This window comes from Python bivittatus, unplaced genomic scaffold (assembly GCF_059951505.1).
Source record: "Python bivittatus isolate LINGU-HERP-01145 unplaced genomic scaffold, Pbiv_v1 ctg000650_np1212, whole genome shotgun sequence".
NCBI lineage: Eukaryota > Metazoa > Chordata > Lepidosauria > Squamata > Pythonidae > Python > Python bivittatus.
Genome location: NW_028277093.1, coordinates 2,749,744 through 2,762,798, shown reverse-complemented (window position 1 = coordinate 2,762,798; position 13,055 = coordinate 2,749,744). Strand labels below are relative to the sequence as shown.

Genomic DNA, 13,055 nt, shown 5'->3' with positions numbered 1-13,055 from the left:
GTCCCCACATTTATTGGGAGGGCAGTAATAACCCATAATTGGATATGTAATTGGAGACTCAACCTTGGTCAACCACTTAATCCTCAGAAACCACTGGGAGAAAATACAATGGCTGTTAGTTTTCTTGATAAGCCATGACTTGGCCAAGCCTGTCTATGATACTGGAGTGTTCAAGATAGTGAAAACAAAAGTGATTGTGAGGAATTTGAGAAGAATCTCTTTAAATATAGCCAACTCAGTGGCCAGCGCAGTTCCCTTGAAGAACATTGAAGGTGACATGTACTGGGGCATAACTTCCTAATTTGATATCCACATTGTTGAGGCCTGAACTGTACTTAGGTAGGGGAAAGATCTTGCTTCATAATGTAGACCTCAATGGAGCCATTCACTCACTATATGACAGTTGAGAAAAAGACAAATCCCATGTTAGGGATCAGTAGGAAAGGAATAGAAATAAAAGAGCTGATACCATTATTCCCTTCTACGTTTTATTTGCATTTTGAATATTGTATATAGTTCCAGTCATTCCATTTGGAAAAGGATATAAAAGAGATGGACAAAGTTCAAAAGCAGCCATTCAAATGATCAGGGTCTTGGATATGTTTATTTGTGTTTGGCACTCTTAAACAAACAAAAAAGATGAACCACCCTGGTGGAAAACATTAGGTTCCAGGGATCATCCAATTAAGCTGATTAGCAGGAGATTTAGAATAGACAAAAGAATGCTCTTTCACACTGCCCATCATTAACGGTAACACTGCTAGGAAAACTGCATGGATTCTGTTTCCAGAATTTAAGCTCCACTCAGTAGCATTTCTAACCTTTAATAATGATTTAGATTGTTTGCCTAGTGATTTGTATATATTTGTATACAGGTAGTCCCCAGTTTAAGAACGTGTTCAGTTCCCAAAATCTATCCTTAGGTTGAATTTGTATGTAAGCTGGAATAAGTATAAGTAGTATAAGAATTAACTTGGACCATTGTGTATTTAACTCAAATCATTGTGTACTTAAATTTTGGTACAATAAGCTTCATTCTTAACTATTGGTCATCCCTAAACCGGGCGTTCTTAACCCAGGGACTACCTGTATATAAATGTGTATATGTTTTTTATTATTTTTCATATTGTTAGTTGTGCAGAGTAAATGCATGTGAGATGGGCAGCTATATAAATCCAGTAAGTAAATAAATTAAAAATAAATGTAGTGGTTTGTATGTAGTTGTTTTTTCTTCCATATTAACAAGTATTGATCTTTCTATAAAGCTAAATATTATGCATTTCAGTTTGTTCTCAAGTGTTCAAACACAAACAAAAGCACAGCAACATAGTGTGATTCCTTAGAAGAGAGGAAGAATTGAGACTTAAAAAAAAAAGCATTGGCATTTTCCACAGCCAGTTTTATATGTGGGGCCTTATGAGTGCAGGCACACATGGATATGGCCAGTATGTCCTTTGCAAGGTGTCAAAATACTGTAAATCAGGCTACCAGATCTAGATTGCAAAACTCCAAACCACCACTAGATGGATCTTCTGTTGGCCCTTTCTCTGAATTCCCCACTGCTCTCAACCTGAGTAGCATGAAAGTGCTTTCCTGGTCCCTCTCAGATGGGTCTGTTGCATCCATCTTCTGTGGGCCAGGAAAGCATGCTACTCAAGTTGAGAGCAGTGGGGAATTCAGAGAAAGGGCCAGAGAGAAGATCCCGGAAGAAAAAACCCTCACTTAGGATGTCCAGTACCAGCACTTCAGGGAGTTCTGCTACTAGAAGGCTCAGGCATCATGAGAAGTTTACAGCTGCCTCCACTGTCTTTGTGCTCAATGGTTGAAGCCAGAAAGACACACAAAGCCACACACACAGATGTTGGACCTATCCTGGAGCAGTTCACGACCATCCTGCCCACAGAAATGGAGAGCTATGTTTGGGAGTTTGGAGCAGAGACCAGACCCCAGGCAGTGGCCCTGGTGGAGGACAAAGAAAACGGATGAGAGAATATTTCACCCAGGAAGAAACCTTGTCCTTGATTTCTTTAAATCCCTCCATACCTGGATTAGTGGAATTCCTCACATGGAGAGATTTCATTTTCTCAAAACTGTCCTCCATCCCCATTTATGTAGAGGATGGACTGCTGGTGGTAGATGAGAATGCCACCTTTTCTAGTTGCCAGCTCCAAACTTGCTTTTCTTCCTCACTGCCGTTTGCATGCAGGGAATTTTCATGTATGTGGATGTGCAAGGTCCCAAGGTGAGGAGAGATCCACCAGATCTCTCTCTAGGATACTCTTTTTAGGGCTATCCTGTGATAAACAGAATGACTCACCAAGTAAGGGAGGATTACACAAGTAGCTACAAACTGGATGAGTTTTTATTCAATACCTCCCCAGATTTTATTAACAATTAAAAAAAAAAACTTTTGTCTCACTCATCAGGAGATGATGGTACAGCTTCTGTAGCAGTTCTTGAGACATCTCTTTTTTCCTCTGGAACCAAAGTCACAATGGTGGCTCCATCTCAGGTACAGGAAGAGATGGTTTGTACTGAGATGGTTTGGAGTCCTCCAGGTAGCCTAGGTAGTCTGCTGAGAAAGTGCCATCTCAAATAGGTTGAATATTTTTTCTTGTATCAGGGCTTCTGGCATAAGCTTCAATGTATTTGTTGTCATCAAGGCAAAGATTCATAACCCCTGCAGCATCCTGGAACCTAATGCAAAGCAAAATTTGAACTCTATACCTTGTATTGCTCAACCTGATGTCTGCAGCGCTTTCTCTCATTATGGTGCCAAATATCTGAAAATTTGCTTCAATTTTACCCCTTAAAATGGCAAAGATGACCTTTACTTTTATCCAAGATTATGGTCATTACCCTTAACAACATCCTGTCAATGCAGAGTGTGTTGCTGAAATCCTGAAGGTCTAGCAAGGTCAAGAAGCTTACATTTTTGCTGAGAGTTGTTTTCCATTTATATAATTAAAATTTGAAATTCTGCAGAGAAAATAGCATTGGCTCCATTGCAAATCTCTATCCTGACTGTGTATTAGAGCATTGCATTTACCTCTGGGTTGGTGAAATGCAGACAACAATATGCTGGCCTGCAATGTAGTCTCTAGATTAGGGATTCTAGGTTGCCTAAAGGGACCAGTGTGATTGATATGTATTTTGTATTCAAGTGTCTGTTTTTGAGAAGTGTGAGTTAAGGGAGCAATCTTTCAAAGCCTTCTTGACCAGATAGGTTAATCACAAATATTTTCTTCCTCTTTCAGAGTACTGTGTACTTCCAGGAGGTAACAGTGTGTTTCACAGAGGAGTGGGCTCTGCTAGATTCTGCCCAAAAAGCTCTCCATGGGGAGGTCATGCTGGAAAGTTCTAGAAATGTAACCTCACTAGGTAAGGAGTTCTCTTTGCTCTAAGTTCAAATTATTGGGAAAAGGAATGTTGGGAAAAGGATGTTAAAGTAACCAGTCTGTTTTTTTCCAAGAAATTCTCAAACCAGAGCCTATCAGCTGGCTGGAAGAAATAAAAGATCCAATCTGGAGTTCTCAGAAATGTAAAAGATCAACAGTTCCCTGCTTTGATCTGTGAGGGAACCCCTTCACATCCTGGATTTGAGGGCCTCCTGGATGAATGTTCAGTTTGTCTCAAGAAACCATGATCTTCATTTTTACATCCATAGTCCTTGTTGCACCATAAACTCTATCTAACATTTGCTGCAAATCATTCAGGTTTTCAGCCAACAACATGGCATCTTTTAACTTTTATAACTTTTATATAACTTTTATAACTTTTAATTGTATTTCTGTTTTAGTGTGTTGTAAGCCGCCCAGAGTCCCCCATTGTGGGGAGATGGGCGGGGACAAGATAAATAAATAAATAAATCTGTGTACAAAGCACCCATATGTTCACATCCCTAATCAATTCATCTCTACCATCATCAGAAGGATTCTTCATGCATGAATCCATAAATATATTATACAACTAAGGAGATATCACACCTCCCCATCTTACTCCCTGCTCAGCGTCGAACCATTTGCTAAGTGTACATTTATTTTTAGGTATGTTTTACTTCCATCATATATTGTGCACTCCCTGACCAGCATAAAGCTACAGCATATTTCCCAAATTTTGTTTATTGTTGCCTCTCATAATCTTTTAATTAGAATTAAACATTCCTGGGGATGTTTAACCTAACCCCCTTGTCGTTTTTGTACTCGCTATTCCTATCTTTCCCTTTCTATAGAAGAACAGTAATGGCATTATTCCATTTGCCAAGCACGGATCCATTGTAAAGATCTTCATTGGAGTCTCCTACAGATATTGGAAGACATGCAATGTTATCAAGTTTTATAACATAGGTCTCCATCTAATGTACATGCATCACATGCATCATGTTATGACCATTCCACCAGGAAAAGATTCTTGCTAACTCCTTTGCTCACAGTAATGGACAAAAAAAGTTGTTTTTTTAAAAGGCAGTATGTAGGATTTGCAACTGCCAAAATTAAAACAGCAACTGGCCATTTGTTCACTTCCAGCTGGTCAAAATCCAAAGTCCTAAGAGCTGCAGGCTGTATCTGTGACGTCTTGCTGTATCTGGTTTTCACTACTATTCTTCTATTTTCATTACTAGTCTCAATTTCTTAGGAAACAAAAACATGAATCTGTGCCTCATTAACTCCAGCAAAAGCAAATGCAACAATTGTGTAATTCAGTAATACTGTGATTGATTATGTGCCATCAGGTTGTTTTGGACTCCTAGCGATCACTACACACTGGAGAGAAACCATATAAATACATGAAGTGTGGAAAAAGCTTTAATGACTGGAGTACCCTTACTATCCGTAAAAGAATCCATACAGGGGACAAATCATATCAATAGACAGAGCATGGAAAGCAATTCAAGAACAGTGGTACCTAAATTTCCCATAAAAGGATCCATTCTGGAGAGAAACCATATAAATGTATGGAGTGTGGAAAAAGCTTCAGTGACAGTTGTTCCCTTACTTCTCATAAAAGCTTCCACACAGCAGAGAAGCCATTTAAATGTTTTGAATGTGCAAAGAGCTTCACGTAGAGCAGTAATAGAACCATTGTGGGCCTGACCAGCTGTTTGTGTATAGTTCTCCTAAAAGCATCCAGACGACTCTTACATATGCATTCCAAGTGCAGAAAGAGCTTCATCAAGCCTTACTTCCCACAAAATTGGAACTGGTTACGCCTTTCCTAGCCAAAACTCCATTCACACATATTTTTTCTTCAGTCAGTTCTGTCCTTTTATTACCTCAAGATAATCCTCCTTATAATCTCAGGAGACCCTTTAGTTTTGATGGCTTGTATTTCATATTTCTGAGAATTGTTTAATTGTTCTCTAGCCCTTCATGAACTACGTGTTTCTCTTCACACTTGCTTATATTAAAATAGCTTTATATTTCTGCTCCAAAATGTAGCTGCCACCTCTCTCCCTCGCACGCTTCGCTTTTCTCCAAGGTTTCCTCCTCCACCCCTGAATTTCCCCACATTTCTGCATTTCCGGAGGCAAATGTTCCAGAACCTGATGTTTTTGAGCGGGATTCCCACTTGGGACTTCGACGTCTTTCACTGTCCTTGACTTGTCTTTCCGTCAGGACCTCCATTTTGCTCTCCCTCAGCGTCTCCACAGGTACCACAGCCGCCACCGCTAATCCCCTCAGAGCAGGGGCTGTTCCTCAGCAAGAGGGTCTGCGAGTATCTTCGATCCAATAGCTGGACGGGGCTGCCCTTGAGAAGACCTGTGGGGCGGCATCCCTCAGCCCCACCGTCGCTTCACCAGGAGGAGAAGAGCACCTCAGGCGGGCGGGGAGGGCCAGCGCATCCTTGGCAGGATGGCCAAGGCCCTCGCTCCCTTTAACCCTCGGGGGGCCTGGGGAGGGCGGGGGGCCCGGAGCCCTGGCTGTCAGCGAGGTCCGGCCCCGCCGCGCTCGGGGGCTGCGAGGAGAGTGGGGCGCGGATCCTCCTCGTTGCGCGCCTCTTGCGCAGCCTCAGGCAGACCCGCCTCTGCCCTGCGGACACCAGGCAGGGAAGCCCCTTCTGTCTTCCCGGTTTGCCTCCGGAGGTTCCCGAGAGGCTGAAGGCGCTTCCTGAGCCCAGGGTGGACGAAGGGGGGGGGGGGCGGGGTGCTTTTCTCGCGGAAGCCCCAGCTGCAAATGGGGGGCGAGGGCGAGGAGGCCACGGTCAGGTCCCCACCTGGCCCGGCTCCGCCCAGCTGTTTCCCTGCAAGCCCCGGCGAGGCTCACGAAAGCCTGCCCTGCTCCGCGCCTCTCTTCGGCCCGGAGGCAGCCTCGGACTGCTGGCCCGGGACCCGGGGCCTGATCTTGGCGTTTAATAAAGTGGTTAGTTGCAAAAAGGTTCAAGCAGACTCCTGAATTCTTGTCACACACGTTGGGTGTGCGATGGCAGGGTAGGATGGTGTGGAGGGCAGCGGACAGGCCTTGAAGGACAGGAGGAAGAGGCGAAGTGGGCAGAGGCGCTCTTCTCCTCCTGGTGAAACGACGGTGGTGCTGAGGGATGCCGCCCCACAGGTCTTCTCGAGAGGAGCCCAGTCCAGCTACTGGATCGAAGATACTCGCAAAATTCTGCGGTCGGATAAACGGGCGGCCCTGCCTGAGAAAGAAACTTGAGCAAACGTGTCCTACACGCCTCTCCCCATTTGACACAAAGATGGGCGGTGGAAGCACGTTCAGACGGCCAGATTCTGGTCCTACAGCTGGACAATAAAAGCAGTACTGACCTTCCTGGCGTTGGCTTCCTAGCCTGGTCTTCCTTGACAAGCCAAGAGATGGAGTAGGAAAAAATGGCTGCTCTTGGCAAGGCTGAAGGAGGAAAACAAGGGAACGAAGTGCCTGGAGAGGATCAAGGAGATAACCGCAAGACCTCTGGAAGGCCTGCACTTTGTTACTGGAAACAGGTCGCAAGGCAGGGTCTCGCCTGAGTTGATGCCACCCGTGCGTCAGATAGATTCATATGCAATGGGGTGTATTTGGGACATTTTTGCAACCGCTTACCCCAAGTATCGAAACGAAGGTGAGGATTCCGCCCTCAAATACCTTCATTTGTAAGACTGACTTGAAAATGAACAGTTGAGCAGGGACACAGCTGTGAGCGCCAGGTCTCTGCTGGAATGCTAGCTGGGTGATTGTGAGGCCACCTATGGAAGACAGATAAGCTTTCTGCCAACCCTTTCCACAGGGTTGCCCCTTCCGCACCGAGGACTGAAACTGCTCCACGTGCCATTTTTCCACGGTGCGCTTCCTCCAGAAGATCGCGTCTCTCGGCGCCTTTCCCGCTCAGCAAGTTCACTTCCTACAGCATCCGTGCGCTGTTCTGAGAGGCAGCGTTTGATTGCGAAAGGCGTCTGGTGGCCGCTCTCGTCCGATTTCCGCGCGGTCTGCAGCTTGAGTTCCTCAAGAGCAGCGGGCGGGCGGGCGGCGGTGCGCCGGGGATGGTTTTCCGCGAGGAGGAGGAAAGCCCCGCCGGGCGTCCCCCACTCAGGCTCCGGCGACTCCTCTCCTCGCCAGCGTCCCGGGCACCCACCCGCCCGCAGGCAGCGCCCGCCAGAGGGCGCCCTCTCGCAACGCGCCGCCGGGCTTCCGGGTGCAGCCGAGAGGCGACGGGGAGCTTCTGCTCCGCGCAGCGCCTCGCCCGCGGTTTGCAGCGGAGGCCGGAAGCGGCCGTTCCCACGCCGAGGGCGCCTCTGCAGCGAGCGGCGCGCCCGCCGGCCGAAGCCCGGGCCGAGCCTGGAACAAAGCGGGGCGGAAGACCCTTCCGGGAGGGAGCTGCGCGCCTCTCTTGGGCAGCGGAGCCCGGGCGAGGGGCAGCCTCGGGGCGGACTCGCGTTTTCCTGCTGGCGCCAGCCAAAAAATCCCCTCCTTCCTTCCTTCCTTCCTTCCTTCCTATGAAAGAAAGAAAGAAAGAAAGAAAGTTCCTGTCAGTGCCTTGGACTCTTGGCTCTCTCCTCGTTCTCCTCTCGGCCTGGAAACTGAGCGCCCTTCCCGCTGAATGGAAAGAATCTAGTCGTCCAGGGGACGGAGAGATCCCTCGTCCGCCAAGATGGCTGAAGGGGGCTCTCCTTGCCGTTCTGCTCCCCCGCGTGAAAGTTGCTTTGCAGGTTCAGGGGAGCCTCTGGATTTCTTTGGAGAAGCAGCAAGACCCAGGCCGAACCTTCCGGAAGAAGCAGCCCCCGTTGGGCCGTCCAGGGCTGCCCTTTCAGGGAGCTCTGCCGCCAGGAGGCTGAGGGACTCCGAGGAGGATGCGGCCGACTCCACCACCTGTACGGTCGGTGGATGAGGCAGGAAGGGCGCGGGAAAGCTCAGATGCTGGGCCTGGTGGTCCTGGAGCAGTCCCCGGCCATCCTGCCCCCAGAGATGGAGAGCTGGGTCTGGAAGCGCGGAGCAGAGACCAGCTCCCAGGCGGTGGCCCTGGCCGAAGGCTTCCTCCCGAGCCGTGCGGAGCAGAAGATACAGCGAAAGCGGCAGGTGAGACCATAAAAGCAACATGAATGAATTCTTAAATGTTTCCATTCTAATATATTCAGCAGGATTTTAATAAAATTGCATCTTTGTTAGATAAATGCTTCCATCCTCCCTCACCCTGATTATTTCCAAGGACTTGTAAGAAGCCCAGTCCCTTCTTCCAGAGGGGCTGTAAAGTTGGGGCAGGGGGCAGTGATGTTCTCTTTTCTCTTGGCTCCTATTTCAGGTTCAAGAGCTCTTCATGGAGGTGGCCACCCAAGCGCCTAAAGCATTAGGGGATGTGTCATATGCCCCTCAGAAACCCGTCTTGGGGGGGATCTCCCAGGAGGACCCATCTCAGATCCCACCATCAGGTAAAAGAGCATTCCTTTTCATGTATTGGAGTCCTCAGGAGTATGCACTGCCTGAACTCTTCTTATTCATGAGTTTCTTTTACAGGAGTACCTTAGATCTGCGTGCAAGACTGGCCTTTGTGCGTAGTTTTCTTCCAGCTGTTTTTAAAACAAGCATTTCCTCCGCTTTTATCTCACTCTCAGAAAATGGAACAACAGTGATCATGCCGGTGGAAACATCCCCTCTTTGTGGTAGAGCAGAAACAGCGGTTGTACTTCCAGCTCAGGTAGGGGGAAGATCCCTGCCTCCCAAAGTGAAACATGATTTATTCAAGGAGCATGAAACTGTTTCCATAATGGTCCATTTCCAGAGCTAGTTGATTAGCTCCCATCTAACCAGTTCTTCAGAACATAACCAGTCTCCCAATGTTAAAATGTCATATAGGAGTATCCCAATACTTGCTCGATGAAGGAACCTTGCAGGAAGTATTGGAGTCTGAGTTGCACCCTAACCTTGTCTCAGGAGTTGACTAAGGAGGATATTAGGGTTGTACTCACTAAATGGGATTGAAAGTCCTACAGAGTCAGCAAAATTGGTCGTTAGGATAGAGAATTTGTAAATACTTTCTGGAACTGTACATTAACAAAGAATGCTTTTGTACTTCAGGTTCCTGTGTCCTTCGAAGATGTAACTCTGCTTTTCTCTGAGGAGGAGTGGGCTCTGCTGGATTTTGACCAAAAAACCCTGTACAGAGAGGTCATGCTGGAAAATGCTAAGAATGTGGACTCTATGGGTAAGGGATCCCTTTTGCTCTAGGTTCCAATAAGTGGGGAAGTTATTTTCTGGTCAGAAATAACCAGCTTATGAATTTCTCAGAGGAGGTTCAGGTCTGTACTTTTTCAGCAGAGAACATTATGCCTAGAGTCGCATATGTGAGATGGGTGGCTATATAAATTGAAATAATAATAATAATATTAACAATAATAATTGCTTCTCCCACTTGTTCCAGTAGGAAGGGCTAACATTTTCATGCTGTCTCCAGGAAGAGGAACAAGTACCTTCCCAGATAGTTTCCAGTCCTTCTCATCGGGGCTTGCAGGTTGCCTTAGAAGCTCATTTTGCACTGCTGTGTTTTTGTCTCTAATGATAGCTTTGAAAGTCCTGTGTTGCTGCTTATTTGTGCGTCAATGCTTAATTTAGGATTTGCAGTATGGATATCAAAGAATGAGAATGCCAAGAGACATTCCAGGACTGCAACCAACCCCAGAGAGAAACTTTATTAAGAAATTATAAATCCATCCCCAAATGGTTGGGTAAGCCCAAACATTGAGGACAGCCTCTGGAATTGAACTCAGGAGGAAGCCTTGTTTGCAGGGCAAATTTATAGGCCTTTTTCCCCATTCTCCCACCCTTTAGAATGTTCACCCTCGTCCTGGTATAATTAGCAAGAACAAAATTAATATCTCTATTTACATTTATTGGGAAGGAAGGGATTACAAGTGAGCAAACAGGCACGCAGTAGAGAATACACATTGAGAGGAATGTGCTAGCTCTGACTATTGGCCTAGTGTACTTTAAGAGACAAAAAAACCCTCAGTTATGAAACTGATTAAGTTCTGGTCAGTTTCAGGCAACAGCACCGGGAGGAGGGTTGTAATCAACTAATTAAGGTCACAGAGCTGAGCTTGCTAACTTGTTAAAGAAGCATGAGCTGGAGAAAAAAAGCTGCTCAGGAAAAGATAGCTTATTTAAGCAATTTCTGGGTGCAGGTGGGAGGAGAAAAAAAGGGTCAGGCACAGAATATCCTGATTCTCCCACTGTTTATCTCAAAGGTATTACAGCTTGTCTTCCCTCACATTAGAACCTGAATGTTAAGAAGCAATAAATGTGGTGATAACCACTCCAGAACTCTAAATGCTCCTCCCCATAGTTTTCTTTCTCACACTGAATGGCTGGGGGAAAATAATGGAGTCCTGTGGGACATCATACCTCAGTTGCCTCCAACCAGTCCAACGTTCTAGAGATAACTCACAAAAAGGATCAGAGATGACGGAAACAATGCCCGCAGACGTATTCCCAGCCCCATGCAGCCTAGAGGGAAAATGTTTGGTATAGTACTGTTGAAATAAAAAATGTGGCTGATATGATGTCATGGCACCTTCACTTTGTGCCTGAAAGATCTCATGATTTTTTTTGCTTTCTTTTCATTCCAACAGTTGACAGGCAAGACACTGAGGATTATAAAGAACCAGGTGTGAAATCTTTGCAAAGAACTGAAACTGGAGAAGGGATATTGAACAATCAGGGGGAGCCAAAGGTGCCCGAGGAAAACCAGTTGAACAATAGGATGGAGAAATCCTCTATTTTTCAATATGGAAAAAACTGCACCTTCCATACCCAACATCACAAAGAAAAAGGAAGCAGTTTAGAGGATGAAAAAATGTTCAGGAATAAATCAGATGAATATGAATATAGCAGAACCCACCTTAAACAAAAGCAGCGTGAATGCAGAGAACATGGAAAAAATAATGATTTGAATCTCACTTTACATCAAAGCATCAAGATAGAAAAACCATATAAACACACAAAGTCCAGAAAGGGTTTCTATACAAGCAATGATCTTATTTTGCCTAAAAAGACCCATGCAGGAAAGAAACCATATACATGCATGGAATGCGGAAGAAGGTTCGATACGAGTAGTGGTCTCACTTCCCATAAAAGGATCCATACAGGGGAGAAGCCATATAAATGCATGGAGTGTGGAAAGAGCTTTACTCAGAACGGTCAACTTACCTCCCATAAAAGGATCCACACAGAGGAGAAACCATTTAAATGCACAGAGTGTGGAAAGAGCTTTAGAATGAGACGTTCTCTTACTTCCCATAAAAGGAACCACACAGGGGAGAAACCACATAAATGCATGGTTTGTGAAAAGCGTTTTAGTATGAGGGGTCAACTTACTTCCCATAAAAGGATCCACACAGGGGAGAAACCGTATCAATGCATGGTGTGTGGAAAAAGCTTCAGTTGGAGCAGTAACCTTACTTCTCATAGAAGGATCCACACAGGGGAGAAACCATATAAGTGCATGGAATGTGGAAAGAGTTTCAGCCAGAGCACTTCTCTTACTTCCCATGAAAGGATCCATACAGGGATGAAACCATATCAATGCATGGAGTGCGGAAAGAGATTCAGTACAAGCGGTGATCTCATTTCCCATAAACGGATCCACACGGGAGAAAAACCATATAAATGCACAGAGTGTGGAAAGAGCTTCCGCAAGAGTATTAATCTTACTTCTCATAAAAGGATCCACTCAGGGGAGAAACCATATGAATGTACAGACTGTGGAATGAACTTCAGTCAGAGTGGTCAACTTATTTCCCATAAAAGAATCCACACTGGGGAGAAACCTTATCAATGCATCGACTGTGGAAAGAGTTTTAGAGACTTGAGTTCCTTTACTTCTCATAAACGGTTCCACACAGGGGAGAAGCCATATAAATGCATGGAGTGTGGAAAGAGCTTTACTCAAAGCAGCCAACTTACCTGCCATAAAAGAATCCACACAGGAGAGAAGCCATATAAATGCACAGAGTGTGGAAAGAGCTTCACCACCAGTGGTTCCCTTACTTCCCACATAAGGATCCACACTGGGGAGAAACCATATAAGTGCATAGAATGTGGAAAGAGTTTCAGCCAGAGCACTTCCCTTACTTCCCATGAAAGGATCCATACAGGGATGAAACCATATCAATGCATGGAGTGCGGAAAGAGATTCAGTACAAGCAGTGATCTCATTTCCCATAAACGGATCCACACAGGAGAAAAACCATATAAATGCACAGAGTGTGGAAAGAGCTTCCGCAAGAGTATTAATCTTACTTCTCATAAAAGGATCCACTCAGGGGAGAAACCATATCAATGCACAGACTGTGGAATGAACTTCAGTCAGAGTGGTCAACTTATTTCCCACAAAAGAATCCACACAGGGGAGAAACCTTATCAGTGCATGGACTGTGGAAAGAGTTTTAGAGCCTTAAATTCCTTTATTTCCCATAAGAGGATCCACTCTGGGGAGAAACCATATAAATGCATGGAATGTGGAAAGAGCTTCATTAACAGCAGTGATCTTACATCCCATAATAGGATTCACAGTGGGGAGAAACCATTTAAATGCATGGAATGTGGCAAGAGCTTCAGTACAAGCAGTCACCTTAATTC

The 13,055-nt window shown here is 45.5% G+C and overlaps 1 protein-coding gene across 1 annotated transcript; it reads left to right on the top strand.

The window, feature by feature from the left end:
- Window positions 1-7,427: 7,427 nt before the first annotated feature.
- LOC103060029 (uncharacterized) lies at window positions 7,428-12,960 on the top strand. Its single transcript, XM_088151329.1, is given in 7 exon segments — window positions 7,428-8,501; window positions 8,725-8,851; window positions 9,035-9,117; window positions 9,498-9,624; window positions 9,841-9,930; window positions 11,048-12,672; window positions 12,674-12,960. Coding segments are annotated over 7 exon segments (2,346 nt in total). The 5' UTR covers window positions 7,428-8,309; the 3' UTR covers window positions 12,776-12,960.
- The last annotated feature ends 95 nt before the right edge of the window (window positions 12,961-13,055 follow it).